Source organism: Etheostoma cragini, chromosome 5, assembly GCF_013103735.1.
Source record: "Etheostoma cragini isolate CJK2018 chromosome 5, CSU_Ecrag_1.0, whole genome shotgun sequence".
In the NCBI taxonomy this organism is placed as follows: domain Eukaryota; kingdom Metazoa; phylum Chordata; class Actinopteri; order Perciformes; family Percidae; genus Etheostoma; species Etheostoma cragini.
In genome coordinates, this window is record NC_048411.1 from 637,478 (window position 1) to 655,191 (window position 17,714).

General features: G+C 41.4%; 1 protein-coding gene across 1 annotated transcript in view; it reads right to left on the bottom strand.

Moving 5' to 3' along the window:
• sema4c (sema domain, immunoglobulin domain (Ig), transmembrane domain (TM) and short cytoplasmic domain, (semaphorin) 4C) overlaps positions 1-17,714 on the bottom strand; it is an 87,639-nt gene that overhangs the window by 21,295 nt on the left and 48,630 nt on the right. Inside the window, exon 4 of the mRNA XM_034872203.1 lies at positions 6,351-6,505. Coding sequence (XP_034728094.1) covers positions 6,351-6,505 — 155 coding nt within the window. The remainder of the gene's footprint in view (positions 1-6,350; positions 6,506-17,714) is intronic.

The window sequence follows — 17,714 nt, forward strand, 5'->3', positions numbered from 1 at the left end:
AGTGGTCCCCTAATACAGTATCTGAAGTCTCTTTATATAGACCTTAGTGGTCCCTAATACTGTATCTGAAGTCTCTTTTATATACCCCTTAGTGGCACCCTATTAGGTCTATAAAAAAGAGACTTCAGATACAGGTCTCTTTTTTTATAGACCTAATAGGGTGCACTCAAAGAGCCACCATGGCAAAAAAAGCCATTTTGCAAGCTACTGTAACTATAGCAACAACCACACAAAATGGTCCCTAATGACCTGAAGTACATTCTTCTGATCCATCCAATAGGTACAAAGTGTTTTTTGAAAGATTGGGGTACAAAGTATACTAGTTCGCCTTGAACCAAAGATCCAGTTAAGTCATTTAAAATAGTCCTCCTAGTGACATGGAGGTCCCCGGCAGCCGTGCTTCTAACTTGGCCCCCTCCAACAGGCTGTTAGTGGCAGGCAGTAACAGTGACACAGTGAGATCCTTTGTGCAGCAAAATTCCCTTATGATTTTACCATTGTCTAAGGATCAAAGACAGTGTACAGTAATACACCTGTGGAAAGTACTACTCCTATGACAAGCTTTTGTCCTCCAAAAGGTACAATTCTGCTGACACATGTACAGCTGGGTATTAACGCATTAAAGTCAGATTTCCTTGACTGGGTTTAAACCAACGGCAGTCCAACAATGTGTTGATGCCAACCAAAAATGTAAACTTGCAAGTATTCTTTTTTTGTCTTGTTTTTTAGAATGAAAAGAATGCAATGAAATGGGTTTGAATGGAAAAGAAGTTTATTAATAATAATACGTTTATTTGACATAGCACCTTATATATATTTATATAATTGAAAGACAGCATGTCATGGTCAGCAGCATGGAGCAGGTCCGAGATATAAACAGGCATCTGACCACGCACTGCTTTATTAGTCAGAACAAGAACTGTAAATTGGATCGTAAACTTGATGGGAAGCCAATGTAATGGGCCTAAAACAGGTCCTGCTGGACCTGGTCAGCAGCCTTGCAGCACAGTTCTGGACCAGTTGTAGACGGTCCTGGGACGATTTGCTCAGACAGGTGAAAATGGAGTTGTAGAAATCATAATATAATAATAGAATATAAAACCATGAATGATCATCTCAAGCTCAGAATGGTGAACAAAAGCTCTACGTTTTGCAATGACTCGGAAAGGGGAACTATGGATTTTTTTTTTGCTCACTTGACCTTAACAGCTTGGGAATCACATATGCATATATGCATATATATCATAATCACACATTACGCCCATTCAGGAACCGGCTAACAAGCGATGGAGTTTTTTGTCATGGCTTTGTCGGAGGAACAGAGACAGACTGCCAAATATCTGTTCTGAAGCTGTAGAGGGGAGGTCTATAGAGAAACCTGCGAGCAAAAAGAGAGAAAATCACCCAAACTGCATAGCGCCCCTTTATTTGAAAGAATCAAAATACATGTTATGATCAAATATAACACCTATACCTGTTTTTTAAGTTCAATAACTGCAACATCTTTCTAAAAGTAAATGAGGAATCGTGTTAAATAATTGTGATTTCAGTTTTGACCAAAATGATGATTGGGATTTTGTCCATAACCGAGCAGCCCTACATTCTTTCACACTTCATACGTCCATACTTCCCTTCACTGTTGACGTTTGCTATTTAGTGCAATTTACAGTAGCTGCTTTTTTTGATTGGCTGTGTGACACATGGCTGAACTTTGCTCCGTGGACAGATGCCCAAAATATGAACTGTGTTTACTAAGAGCTTTCCACTCCATTAGAAGTAATTACACTGGTCATTACAAACTCAGTATTAACCTCGGATTTACTTGACTGGGTTTATACCAACATCAATCAAACAATGGGTGTATTGCCATATACTGTACTGGTAGACAGACACGACTTAGAATACTGACTTTAAATAATAGTAGCTTTTAAATGTAATAACATTTTACTAGAGATTGACAGGGAAATCTCCTCACCTTACCTGTCCCTGACTCCCTGCCACTGTCCACTCAAGGCCCACATTCAATTCCCACGATGGAGTTGGAATGGTTAAGATTTAATAACTGAATAAAACATTAGAATTTGTGGCTGTGCAATATTACCTCTAGGATCTGTGCCGTTAACTAACGCACTAGTTTCTAAAGAAAGACGAGATAAAATAAGGCACTGCAACAGCAGCACTTCATTGTTACTTCTAATTGGTTCTCAAGGGATTCGTATTAGTCATTGTCTGCCTAATTATCTAATGAAGAAATTCACTCTAAGATCACAATTGTAAGGGGTGGGTGGGGGGAAAATAACTGCAGTATAAAATCAAAACTTACCGGATCAAATGGAAAAACATGAACCTTGGTCCGGACCTTGGTTCAGACCTTTTAGGTGTGAAAGCCCCCTTAGTTTCAGCACTTTTAAAGACACATGCTTATCACTGATTTTTGGTCTCAGTGGCCCAATACCAAAGTGTGGACTCGCAGACTCACGGACTTTGAAACTCATAAGGGCTTAAGGTTGACCCAATTTTGAATTTCAAAGGGTGCAAGAGTGTGAGTCCACTCTTACCAAGCCCTTTCTCAATACAGACTTCACCAAAGACAATTACCCACAGTTCAAAGCGGAGACTGTCACTCCCTTATGTGAGTCAAGAACAGATGGGAGTTGTGCATGCTGAGATTTAAACGGTTTACGGCATAACTGTCATAGTGAAATCCATTAAATAAACATTTCTCATTACAAACAGAAGACGGAAATCATTTCAGAAAAGTTGTAGCTATCTATGATAGTTTGATTGCTAACGTTAGCATAAAACCTCATTCAACTGACAGCCTTTGTTGTGTTTGATGCTAACTTGTAGCAGCAGTGAACCAACTTTGTTAAGTAGGTCTATTTTTATTGGGTTGACTTTACAGAAGTCTCTCGTTAGCAACAACTTTGTTATTAATCGTCACCAAGGTAATGTGATCTTGTGAGAATTTGAAAGAGTAGCAGTTTAAGGAAGGAACAAAGGAAGGAGGGGTGAGAGAGAGATGGGAAGATGGTGACAGAGGGTAAGGACTACTCCCTCGTGCTGTCGTTTGTCAGTGTTCACTCCTTCCCTCTACATCACACACTGGGGGCTGACAACAGGTGGGCTTATCATTACTGTAAGACTCATAGCCCTCACTCAAACAGCTTGTGCTGTGTGTGTGTGTGTGTGTGTGTGTGTATCTAATAACTGCTCATTACAGCGCTAAATCAGATAACAATTCCCAAACCGCTGTGGGCTGCTCACCGCACCTTAATTGGACTTCTGTAATTGTATTGATTGCAATATGGACCAATTATTGAGGGAGTAAAACAAAAAAACTGACTGAGTCTCCAAAGTGTCTCTCAGAGTGTGTGTGTGTGTTTAAGTGTGTGTATACCAGGTCAAGTGCAGGGTATTTATAGCGCTTTAAAACAAACGGGTTTGCCCCAGAGTGCTTCACAGAAAAACAAGACAAGGACAAAAAAACACCATGATTGAATTAGTGCTTCATGAAGGAACAGATCCAAAGCCTGTGAAAGTGTATGTGCGAATGTGTGCATGTGTGAAATATTGGAGCCAATCACCTTGCATATTGCAATCTTAATATCTGACTGCTCACTCACGTTATTACTGAGGCTTTTAGCAACAGATTACATAAACTTCCAAATAAAGTAATAACTCATCAGAAAAAACTGATCTGAAATCTGAACTCAGTCCAAGTTGTATAAGCCTTTCAACCTAAAAATCCCTTTCCTGATTAACAATAACTCATTATGTTTTTCTAGCATGTTTTGGTGATTTTCCTGGTTTAATTTAACTGAAAGATTGAATGTTTGTCAAAACTCAGTCAAAGGCTATCAGAGAAGTCTGAAACACTCCACAGTGATATACTCCTTTTCAGGTTCATAATTGTATTTAGAGGTTATATCAGAATAGGTTGACATGGCTCAATTTTTATAGAAACACCATATTTTTGTTGTACTGCACATTGCTACAGCTCCTCTTTTCACCCTGTGTGCTGAGCTCTCTGTTTTAGAGTGAGACATCTCACTTCTGTTCCATCTTTGTTGGGAGTCGCACATGCTCAGTAGCTAGATAAGGACTACTAGCCAGTCAGAAGCTAAATATTCATTGCAACTATAGTATATGACCTCCACGAAACCCTTACTCAGTGATCTACAGTGGGTAATCCGCTTCGCAAAGAAAAGACCTTTACGACCACAGGGGTGGTAACAACACTACTGCTTTTGTCCAACGGGGCCGCTAAAATCAACACAAACTTAAAGTTACATATAGCCACTTTAAAGTCCTCATATTATGCTTATTTTCAGTTTCATTATTACAATTAGCATGCATCACTGCCACGCTAACAGCTAGGTGAGCAGTATAAGGTGTGGTACAAAGTGATGCACGTTTGTCTCTGAACTGATTGGTGCAGCTCGGGTACTAGGGCATCGGTAATGAGCAGCATTACTCCATGCCAAAGTAACATGCTGAGCAAATTCAAATCGTGCTCTCGCGAGAACTCTGAAAAAAAACACCCAAAATTAAATGAAAGTAGAATGTAGAATGAGTAGTGTTAATTAAACTCCAAAAAAGTACATGTGGCACAAACCAAAAGCAAGGCCGTTTTCTGCTTTGGAAAAGATGACATGCTAACATCAGCAATCAATCCATTTTATTATTTGTTTTATGGAGGACACTTCGACACGTTTGGAGAAGGCATTGCTTGACAGTTCTAACTTGAAGGCCTTGGGATTTAATAAAAGCAGTGGGCCAGACCAATTAAATGCCCAACCACTAGAATGACTCAGTTGACTTTATAATGCTACCATTAGAGGTCTTTGATTGTCTGCCAAAATCATTTATGTGTGCCACAAAAAATGTCCTTGAGTCCTAAAATTAGTCAAAAAAAAGAATAAAATAAGGTCGGTCTGAAAGTTAATAGGCAGCTGAGAAGTGTGGCAGAAGCAGAGATTATGCTGTTTTTTTTCTTCCTTTCATGCATAACCAAGCTGAACCTTTCCCACAATAATTATTTCCCAGTTAATATTATAATTGAATTTGGTTGTATTTAAATGAGTGTGTTATCTCTGCACTGCTCAGTAACCAGGCTGTGTGAAGGAGACGCTGCTTTTGGTTCCGGAACTGTCCATCAGCAAACTTTGTGATAATAAATCTCTGAATGTGTTATGATTTCTCACATTTCTACAAAAGCTTTTCAGAATGTGCAGGTATTTGCAGTGACAGTTAGTCAGGCAGTGTTCCTATTCTTAGCCTATTGAAATTTAGTAAAAATTCCATACCTTAAATGGTGGAAAATGCAGCCTTAAAGCACCAAAAACAGCTTTCTGTAAAGCTATTGTGAGAAACTATTTTTTTATTATTGAACATCTGTTACATTCAAGCCATTGCTAAATGAGCTGCTACAAAGCTAATTAAGACTATCAGCTCCACACAACTCGCTCTCAACTGGATAGACCTACAACCAATCAGAGCAGCGGAGTATGTGACGCATGTTGAGCAACGCATAGCTCCGACAGAAACGCTACTGCGTTACAATCCATTATCATAAGATAATACCTTAGATGTATTAATGGAACACATGGTGAACTACAGCCATTCCTGCAGCTACAGGACCTCGGGAGAATACTGTATGACCATGCGCGGTGCAAGGCAACATGGGCGGGCGCAGTTCTGTGGACATTCTCGATGTATATGGGGGTGGAGGGGGATTATGTTTTAAGCGTGATTTATACTTCTGCGTAAGATCTACAGCGTTGCTACGTACGTAGGTATGCAGAGACACAAACCTATGCCGGACCTTACGCCGCAGCCTGACGTGCACCTCTCAAAAAAGCTCTGCGTGGCTGGGTAGCTTTGCATTTCCCCCTGCTCATTTCCTGGATCTCCTTCTCCATAAACAACATAAAAAGGAGAGGGTTAACTTCTCCTGCTACGGATCTCCCAGCGTGGACAGAAAGAACAGGGGAGAAATTTTGTTTCTGTCACTAGGACTAGAGTCGCTACTTCCTCTGAAGCTAATTGCCATCACTCACTCTCTCACTCGCTCTTCCACACACTTCCCAGGCACACACACACACATGCCAGCCCTGCTATTTTCTTACAGAGATTAACGCACACACCCACACAAAAGTATAATCTTCAGGCCACTTACGTGGGCTGCGGCTGCGTGGAGTACCTGACACATAAAATTGGCTGATTTAATTCCAATCATTTTTTGGATGTTTAAATTGCTGCCGTCAAATTGACCCCAAGGATAAAGCATGTCAGTATAAATATGTTTGAGGGTACCAGGAGGGTTAAAGTGTTTCTGTGCATGTTACCTGTGGCCGTAGCTGTTTGCTAATGTCGTTGGGGTCCAGGGCGAACAACACCTCCCGCGCTCCGACGTACAAAACCCTCTCGTGGTCGGACAGAGTCAGCATGCTGTAGTTGAACACTCCCTGAACGCTGAACCGTGCCATGCTGTCCAACACATCTGAAAAAAAGACACACAGGGGCATCATTGCACTGCTGATAGCTGCAAAACAGCTCGTCTTTCCTTTCAACTGATCTGTTGATGGATGACAGAATAAAAGCTGAGAAGAACATTTCACACTTGTTGAAATTGCTCGATGCCTCAGCTTATTCACACCAGCGAGCCTCGCCCACTCCCCCACCTATTGCTTAATGTCATCCATTCTGCTCAGACGGCACATGGTGCATCTCACCCACAGCTTTGCTTTTCATTAGGAACTGTGTGTCGCCGCTTTCGGATTCACAACATCTGAGACCTCCTGCACGTTTTAACCCTCCGGCCAAAATCTTCTAACAGTCTTCCACCATCTCAGCTTCCATCTGCCTGTCCACATCACTACAGGCCATTACGTAGTTTCTACCTCCATTTAACCCCAAACAGCTGCTCTAATCAACATTTCATATTAAAAAAGACTAATTGGAAAGATTTGGCTTAAAGTGACAAACGCATGTAAATTGAAACTCTCTATGATCTACGGAGCATCCAAACGCTCTCATCAGCGTCCTTTCAAGATGCGGCATGTAGCTGTTAAACTGAGTGAACACTACCTGCCTGGGACACCATGGCTGAAAGACAAGGTTAGGAGCTAGCTGGTGAAAAGCAATTAGCAGAGCCTAGCATAGCCAGTTATTTCCCTCAGGAGGCAGTAGAGAAAAAGAACAGCTAAAAGGAAAGTCAATACAGTGGCTACATTTGTCAGGTGGCCAGAAACACAATTTAAAGGAAATGCTAATGTTTTTCAGTGTATGCTGGATGTGTGAATGCAGTAGGAAGTAGTAGTATTACTAGTAGTAGCAGTACTAGTAGTGTTTGCCCCCGTCTGTAGCAGTACATTGTTTACCTTCCTTGTCGGGACTCCTGCCTGTGTCTGTTGTTTTGCTAGCAAAAAGGCTATTAGCTTGTTCTGTTCTCCAGTTCTGGAGACTACTAACTGCCCTCTAATTCTTTTCATTTAGCTGGTGAATATAGCATTAAGCAGCTATTTAGCCAGGTATTTCCCTTAGGAGGTGGAGGAGAAAAACAAAAGGAGAGTCAATAATGGATGTACATTTGTCAGCTGGCCAAAAACCATCAGTTGTAGTTGTAATCATTTCAAAAAAGTTGTAGCTACCTATAATTGTCTGATTGCTAACGTTAGCTCAAAACACCATTCAACTGACAGCCTTTGTTGTGTTTGATGCTAACTTGTAGCGAACAATAGTGAACCAACTTGGTTAAGTAGGTCCATTTTTACTGGGTTGACATTACAGAAGTCTCTTGCATGCTACTTGCATGCACAACTCACATCTTCACTCGTTGCAAAGTACGTATGTACGACTCAAATCGGCACTAGACTTACATCTGGGATTGACATTTTGATGCTACATAGCACTCACCCTCCGTTAGCATCCCTTTGACAGTAAGTAACTTTACATCTGAAGCGTTTGAAGACTCTATTTGTCATGTCGTTTATTTCTGAAGAAACACGACAATGAATAAAAGGCTCTATTACCTTGTATCTCACATTATGGCTCTGTAACCGAGTCTTTTGTAAAAAGTTGGTTTGGGAACTAGAGGGTCGCTGGTTCAAGTCCCTGTACAGACCAAAGTATGGAGGGCGGATTGGTAGCTGGTGTGTTGTGATTTCTAACAAAACAAAGTTTAAATTTTAATTTCCCCACTTGGGATCAATAATAAACATAAATCATAAATAACAAGATTCAATTTGACCCCATTTACACTATGTGTATGCCCTCAACCACAAGAGTAAAGTACCTCAGTGCATTTATAATAATCCAAAACTTAGACACACTGAGAAACAAGAGTCTTTGTCCCCTGTCCCCCCAAGAAAAGATGTTGAAGTTATGAGGGAAAAAAGCATTTTTGAGCAAAAGCTCTCACAGGTAAAACTAATCAGGTCTTAATGAGTTTGCTGTTATTCCCCACAGTATCTAACGTAGAGATCTGTTGTAAATGATTCTTGCACTGACTGGAACCCTGCACTGAAAGCTTCCCAAGCTCTGTATTTACTCTGAGAACATGGAGCAGGAGCCAGTCTTCAAGGCGAGTCTGATAAGTTCCAGATCTGCATGTCACAAGTGAGATAAGCTGCTTGTTTACTTAAAAAAGCAACAAGAAAGAAAGCTGTGCAAATAAACAAGAAGCAATGATGCACTTGCTCTTCCAGACCCTTGTTTTGATGAAAAGTGCAGTGACGTGTACCGTTACAGCCAGCAGTTGGAAATCTAACAGCAGAGTGAGGGCAGAACCTCGAGCTTAGAAAGTACTGTAGTAACATATTGACCAATATCGATAATAACATAATCTAGCACTGATAGAAATGGTCACATGTGCCCAAAATCTGCAGAATCCAAATCTTTTTGCATTCATAAAAGAAATAACCTTCGACAGCTTCAAACAGCTAGTGCTTTAATGTGAGTTTTAAAAGTGAGTTTGTTATGCAGCCAGATGCCAGGAGGTTTGTATTCATACACTTGTTCAATATCAATTCCAATTTTTAAATTAAGAAAATTGGCTAATCTTGTTTAGGAAAAAAAAAAGAAATTGTGTTTTGCATCGTTATGACAGATCTGTGAGACTAAGATTGTTAAAGGACTCGTGCACTGCAGCATTAACAAGAGAGCAGCTTAATCTAGGCCCCTACACACAACAATACAGGGATTTAGAGTCAGACCTTATTACAAATAGAAAATTGGATCCGACATGGACAGAATGCAGAGCGTATAGAATGCTTATAAATGCACAATGATGGTGGGGCTAAATCTGCAGGTGTGTTTAAATTGGTTATTATCTGATTATTGCATCCTAAAAAGCCCAAATGAGGCCTTTTACTCTGATTAGACTATCACTCAGAGTATTAACAGAACACTCGCCTCCCTGTATACCCAGTTATTGATCCTTTGACATCAAACAGCTCAATCGATGTGATTTATCTCAGGACAGTCTTAACTTGTTTCGGTGCTATGCCAATATCTTTAGGGTTGTTTCTCCTTTCGGTGCTCGCAGATGGACACAAATAATCACAAAATAGATTATAAGAAAATGACAAAATGTTCTCTCCACGGTCCCATCTGCACGGTTTGTTTAAAAAACAGTGATTACTCTTGTTTTCATCAAAATTTTAAAAAGATGCACCCACTGTTTTGTTGTTCCCTACCTCCCTCCCTCCCACACGTGCACACACACACACACACACACACTCATGCATGTTTAATTCCCCTGACTAGCATGCAGACAGACTAGTGGCGCGGAGCAGATGAGAAAGCCAGACAGAGACAGGAGGAAACAGAGAAAGGATGGCGTTTTATTATTATCCACACTCATGTTGCTTGTAGTGTCACCTTCTTCTCCCTCTCCTCCTCTCTCTCCCTTTCTCGGGGCTAACAGAATGTGTGTTAAACCTGAGGCGACGACAGCCCCCCTGCACGTAATGTGATCTCATAAAGTGAAGAAGAATATTTAGTGTTTTTGTGTTTTACAGCATGAATATTTTCACTTCTTTCACCGTTTCCCCGCCTGTAAAAAGCAGCTGAGATCCAGGGAGGGAACCACAGCACCGGTGTGATTTAAAGTATGACTAACTGCTCATGTGATGCTGTGGCCTAGTTGGGACTAAATAGACTTACATACGTACATGGAGCAGGCCATGCTGTGCTGTGTGTGTGTGTGTGTGTGTGTGTGTGTGTGTGTGTGTGTGTGTGTGTGAGAGAGAAATAGGCCTGTACATTATTTGTTATAAAATCCAATCTTGATTCACCCTGTTCACAGTTTTATTTTTAAATAAATTTGATTTTAAAAAAATATTAAAAGAAAAGAAAAAAAGAGTCTGTGATTTTAAAGATAGAGTGTGTAAAATAGGTTTTAAAGGTCTCCTTGTCATGGTCAAATCGTGGCAGAGAATTCTCATTCTAAGCAAAAAAAGTCATGATTCATATTTTTCCCCGAATGGTGAGATAAATGAAGGAAGGTTAGAAAAGTGAGGTTTTTACTGGAAGCTTGATAAAGAATAATAGTCCTTAATAAGCCAGTTGGAAGATTTTTTATTTGCTTGAAATACAGGATGGTTCCTTTGTTTACCTGCTGCACAGGAAGTGATACTATTTATTTTTTTATTGTTATAGGAAAACAACACTGCTTTTAAACTGAGTGCAAAGCATCAATGACCACACAGTTTTAGACCAAGGTGGCGCCAGAATCAAGAAAAACAAGCTCTTGGACATTATTATGTATTTGTGTATTTTTCCAATCTTTTTCCCCCTTGCTATTTTATCTTAAAGTAATAATTTATTCTATTGCAAGGCTATAAAACTTTAGTATGAAAAAATAAAAAAATGAAATAGAGTTTTTTCTTTTTAAAAATAAATAAATAGAAAACTCTAAAACTGAATTTTGAATATCACGGTACAATAAACTCCCTTTAAAATATGTTTTCTATAAGTGTGAAACATGATAGAAAACAGTCTATCTGGTTAAGTAATGGTTAACAGAGACCTGAGAGGCGATATGTGAGTGGTACAGAAGGATGGAAGGAGAGAGATAGAGGAGAGGAGGGAATAAGTAACCAAAGGAAGGAAGGGGGATAAGTACTGAAGTCAGCTTATTATGTGAAGAGCAGCGGTGTATAAACATTGGAGGGTATGTACGGATGAGGGAGCTTGATTAGAGTGAGTGGAGAGAGAGAGAGAGAGAGAGAGAGAGAGAGAGAGAGAGAGAGAGAGAGAGAGAGAGAGAGAGAGAGAGAGAGAGAGAGAGAGAGGAAGAGAGAGAGAGAGAGAGATAGAGGGGGGAGAGAGGGGAAGAGAGAGAGAGAGAGAGAGAGAGAGAGAGCCGGCATCCTCAGAGGAGAACTGAGCACATCTGCTGTGTTCCACACAGCCGGGCAAGAAAGCTCCAGAGCTGACACACTTTTACTTCACACACACACGCACGCACGCGTGCGCGCACGCACACACACAAGTACGTAGCTATACACACCAATCATTGCAAGTCTAAACACACAGAATATACTAAGTTTATGGGTAAGCCCAAAGACTCATTGCATTTGCACACGCACACACACACACACACACACACACACACACACACACACGCAGTGTGAGTCCGGACTAGTTCTCCAGGGTACCTGCTCAGTGACTTGAACATCTCTCCACCAACAGAGGGAAAGTTTTGCTCTGAGTGGCTTGTTTGAAGTGATCAGCGGCTCTGTCATTAAGAGGCAAGCACTAACCATCTGCCACCACACTGTGGCAGCCCTGAGGCTACCTGCTCTGTGTGTGTGTGTGTGTGTGTGTGTGTTTTGTAACCTGAGTGAGGATTGGTTCCTCTATAACAGACACAAGGCTGTCCACACCTGTGGTTCATCACTATCTATGTGCAAGTGTACATGTGTGCATGTTTTTTTGAAAGCCAGTGTGTGAGTGTATGTAAACACCATCTGTAGGTTTAAGAGACATCAGACTTCAGATGTTTTTACAGCTGTGGAGAATCGAACGTAAGGGAAACTTTGCCACAAAAAAGCAATAGTCAAATAATAACGGGAAAAAAAACAGCAAACACATATTAAGATCCATAGACTCCAAAGCATAAAGGAAGCTTATTATACAACTAACCTTGGACTGAATATACCTCAGTCAGAATCCCGTCCTTCCACTGTATTCTGAACCAGCTCTATATTCATCTCATGCAAGACCTTTGAATACTGTTTCAACTATAAATAAAGATTTTTCCCCATTATTTCAAGGATTGCTAAGTGTGTGTGTGTGTGTGAGTGTGTTTTTTGTGTGTGCTTGTGTGTGCGTTTGTGTGTGTGCTTGTAAGGGTGGTTTGGGTTAAATTACAAGGCCTTTGATGCTTATAGACAACAGTTTGCAGGCAGCAGAAGAAAAGAGAGAATATAAATAAAAGAGTGCGAATCAGAAACGGAGGGCAGAGACGAGGGCAGGCATAATGAGTCCAACAGATGAGGAGAACTACAAACTAAAGGCGGAATAGAAGAAAGAGTGAATGCATCAAATTGAGAGCTCGGAGGTCCTGACCGAGGTCACTGCCACTGGAAACAGAAGCGACCTGAGACACTGGCTGTGTGAGTGTCTGTCTGTACGCGGGTGTGAGACTCAGTGCGCCAGTTGATATCGCCATGGTGATACCAAAACAATATATTGGGTTTTTCCTGCATAGAGAAATTCTCGTGATTTATTTAAATGTTAATATGTTAATATTTTAAAATTGTCAGAAATAGCAGGAACATGCCTAGATTTCTGTTAAATAGGGTGACACACCCTTTGCCTTTACTGTACACGGACCGATCATGCTAACTGTTGTGCGTCATCCCCTTCCCCCCCAAGCCCATTCTGAGCTAAGGAAAACCCTGATTGTGCAGCCCTAGCGAGCAGATCCATTTGGAATAACTTCTTCCCCTCTGGTTGGCGACAGAAGGCTACAACATCAGGGACGCAAGATTGCTTCTGCCCTGTCCTTGAGTGCACCTCAAGGCACAACTACCACACAGTCCCAGTATACAAATGCAGACAAAACAATTTCAAAAGGATAAGATGGAGCAAAATATAACACAACCACACTCTTAGCAGCTATCATAAACAAGCTTGGAGGCAACGCCAGATGACTTCATAGCACTCAGGACTGCCTGAAGGGAGGAAATAGCTGTGATAGCATGTGATTGTTTGGTAGGCAGTCAAGAACTTTTGTTAATACTGTTCCTGTTTGCTTCATGGTAGTCACAGGATGGGAGAAAAACATCTCGCATTTATTGTTGTTGTTTTTTAAACCAATCGCATTGAAGCTAATCTCTAAGGGAGAATTTTTGGGTAAAATTAAGGTAACATAGGGTACCTAAGGGTCATGTCCCAGCTTAATCATTCAGCCCAGCCTAAATCAAACCAAGCCAAGCCGAGCCAGACCAAACAAAGCTCCCATGAAGACGAAGAAGAAGAAGGATGGAGCGCGGGGGCGATTGGGGGGAGCGCCCTGTTGCTTCACGGCTGTCTGAAAAGGTCTCAATCCAGGACTGACCTCTGTAATCTGCCTCCATCGGCCTTCCTTCCAGCGGAGCTCCAGCCTCCCTCTCCCTGTCTGCTATAAATACACCCAGCCTCTGCTTATAGCTTCGAACCGCCAAGCCACACACACCAAACTATGATTAAAAGCCTATTTTAAGGGAGTGCTTTGAAGCAGCGTCAAACACCGAGTGAGAGGCAGAGACAGACTGAGGGAGCATGCAGAGACTTCGTGCAGCGCCCACACAAACTTAAAGCAGATATACCCGAGCGTGCGCCATGCCAGCCAGACCCTCTTCTGAGCAGCTACCCTCTTTGAAGGAAAAAAACACACATTCCCACGTGGATGCACAAGCTTTGTCTGCCGAACAGATGACAAGTTCACACGAGAGTCAGGTGTGCGACAGAATGAGAGCAGGATATAGAGAGAGAGCAGAAAGGGAGCGATGTACATGCTTTAACTAGCTAGAACGGCACATATAGCTTCAGTCGCCGTCAACTGGGGAGTGAATTTAGCTTAATATACATTATCTGCTTTGTAAATTTTTAGGATTATTTGACGCAAGAAATTCATGTTGCTTGCAACAGAATCAATATGCCATTCAAGTACATTCAATTGTTTTAAAGCGGAATAATTCCTCGTCTGTGCACAGTTTAAATGTGTAAGCCCTTCTCTCGTCGGTTATGGAGCATCTGTATATTTCCTGTATGGCTTTACAGTTTTTTATAAACAGTCTAGGCATGAGCAGGTATGATTCTGACTGTGTGATAACCTTCAGCAAATATATCACGGTCTCACACTATTGCAATTACAGCTTTTAAAAGTAGTATTTTCAATGGTCAAAAAAAACTTCCTTTGAACAAAATGTATTTATTTTATTTGCTAAACTGCACTGCAGCTGTCCTTGAAGACAAATGTAGCTTAGTATAAATTCTTTCAGGAAGACCTAACTTTTAATCAATGCTTTTTCCAAAATCAAATCAGCTGTTATCCAAATAATTGTACATTGTATCATGCTGTGTGTAACCTTTGCATATCTGCAGCTAGTCTTTCCTGATTGAAATGTTGCTCAGTGTAAATTCTTTCAGGAAGACCCAATTTAATCACTGCTCTCTTCCTAAATCTAATCAGCTGGTGGAGGTGTTCAGCTTCCTGCTCCACCAATCAGAATCCTACACAAATCCAGAGAGCCAATCACAGAGTCACAACCCTGTTTTAGAACATCTGTTACTCCAGCCGACCGGTCCGGAGCCTCCTTCGGTCTGGTCTTTGGCTCCTTCGTTGCAACCACGGGTTTATAGATTCCATCGGGGGGGTCTGATACCCCTATACACAAACTGTTACTATAACAATAAAGTCTAATCTCCAAAGACTTTGTACTTTTTATCATACTGTACAATAAACTTTGTGTATATCTGCAAACATGTTTCTCCTGAGTATATAATAAAAAAACAGCTTATACGTACGACGGAAAACTGTAGTGGTTTTGAAAAGCATGACTTTTTCAAACCGCGGTATGCCGTGAATCAGGTAAGCGGCCCATGCCGTCAAAACAGTCATGGCAATCGAAGGCTTGAATGGAGCCCAGAGTTGGGAGAGCAAGATGACGGGGGGGGGGGAAGGAGTGGGAAGAGAGGAAGTGGTTAAGGTGGATTAACGCAACAACGGAACAAGTGAGCCCAGGGGGGGGGATGGTTTTCAGTTAATTTGTAAGATGAAAGCGGGGTGGTGGGGAGGGGGAATGAAGCCATTCAGAGTCATTGCAGTCCACAACAAGCAGAACAAATCAAGAGCTAGTTGATGCCACAAGTGAGTCTTTTTTCCACTCCGGAGCCGTGGTGCAGCATGTGTGACTGGAGCAGCAGCGGGCGCCAGCTGGGGAGAGCTACAATGTTGTAACACACAAAGGGAGAGGGACGGTAGCCTGTGGAGGTCAACGGGGGCTGCATGGCGCTGCTATAGTTTGGACATTTGACCCACTGAACAATTTACATGCCAAAAAATGACAAGAGTTAAGAGAAGAACTAAGAAGAACTAAGAAGAACGGGGAATTCTTGGTCAACGACTAACATTTCTTAAGAGGAGGAAATAAATAATAATAATTCAGAACTTCCTCAGTGTCCCAACTGTCCATTGCAATCCATTGTTTTTCTATTGTTTACAGTCCACGGTCTCTGGGGGACGCAACAACGGGGGAATGAAACACGGCGGCGTCAACAACGGGACGACCGCCACACTCGGGACGCGCTACAACAACGGGACGGTTGTGGTTAGGAGAAGAAGAACGCAGAAAAGTAAAATGTCAACATTTTGAATCCATTACATGTGGACAAATATGTAAAAATGTGATGTCACAACAACATCTTAAGAAACCACATGTGGCCATATGTGACTTTATTTTGTGAGATGTTCCCTTTTACTTTTGTTTTACATGTTAGGTAAAAGAATGGCAGTGATTTTAAATACAATTTCAATGGTGGCACTTGTAATACACCGGGGGCTTTGGATAAGAGCACCCTTTAATGTAAGTGGCATTTTCATTTGAATCCACATGCCCACTTGCCCCGCACATCAGCTCTCACAAAGGCAGCATGACAACAGAGAGCCGTCCAGGTCCCGACTCCTGCTCCACGCCTGTTAATCTTCAGTGACTGATCGTGCAGGGTCAGGGAATAGTGACACTCATAGCAGATAAAATGCAGTGATGAATCTCCTTCTTCCATAACGCTCCCTCTCTCCCTCCCTCCCTCGCATTTATCCTCCCAGTCACGCACAGCCTCTCTCTGCCTCGCTCTCAACTACTCATTACTGTAATTGGAGGTTTGGGGAGATACAGCAGAGAAACAGAAAGAAAGGGGGGAAAAAGAGGTTGGGAAAGAGAGAGAGAGAGAGAGAGAGAGGTTTCTGGAGGTCAGACGCCCGGCCCTTTTCAACTCTCTTTCTGCTCAATGTATTTTTCTCTTATTCTGTCTGTCTTTCTTTCTCTAAATCAAGAGCCATGCATTTGCTTTGGCTTTGCTTTCTTTTAAGATGCAAGGCTCATGTGCTGCAACAAAACGGGCTAGGTTTTCAAACAATGTATCAACTTTTTAAGGGCTCTCTTCAGCTCAATACTGCTTTTCTTTCTCTCATTCTTTCTTTCTTCCTTTCTTTGTTTAACCACAGCTGCTGCATTTTGTCATAGTGTTGGCTTACTGGCATCTGTCAAGAAGTGAGTGTGTGTGTGTTTGTGAGAGAGAGAGAGAGAGAGTGTGTGAGTGTATGAACCAAACAGGAGAAAGTGAAAAAGAGAGTAAGAGAAAAAGACAGCAATGAGTGGGAGAAGACAGCGCTGTTATCAGCTGAAGTATTTTCTGTGCTCAATGGGAAAGGCTAGGTTGAGGGGCATGAAAAAGCTTTAAACAACATAATAGATGCTCCAATCACCTTTGACCAAATCAGTAAGAACCAGGAGGGGAGAGCCTAGAGCAGGTCAGTCACAGAGACAGAATGAAAACAGACTGAAAGACAGAAAAGAAAACCTTTGTGATATATATATATATATATATATATATGACCTGCTTTAGATTGAAGTCTTTGATAAGAACCAAAGTAGATGGAGCTGAGTGGCAGGATAGCAAATCACACATTATTGAGCAACAGATTTAAATATTGTATGTTTTGTGATGATTTGTGGCCACTAAGAAAACTAATGGAACACAGTAACATCGTCCTTTTACTTTAACATTGAGTAAAAATGTATCCATGAAAAGGCCTTTGGCAAAAAAGTATGAATGAGAAATGCGTACAATATGAATATATAAAAAAGACAAACCACATAAAAGTGAAAAGAAATCAAGAAATATTGCACTGCAAATATTGTCGGTGATTAGAGAAGTATGTTAATTTACAGCGCTCATTAGCAAGGGACACACGTAATGTTAGGCCACACAATGGCTCATTAGGAGCAAACGGGGATTTTTATCCTCTCATAAATGTGACAGATGGGTCGCGAGGAATAACTAACTATGAAAAATAAAATGGAAATAGAAGAAGAAGAAGAGGTGAATAGAAAGAAACAAAGAAAGAAAGAAAGACAAACACAGAGAGAGAGAGAGAGAGAGAGAGAGAGAGAGAGAGAGAGAGAGAGAGAGAGAGAGAGAGAGAGAGAGAGAGA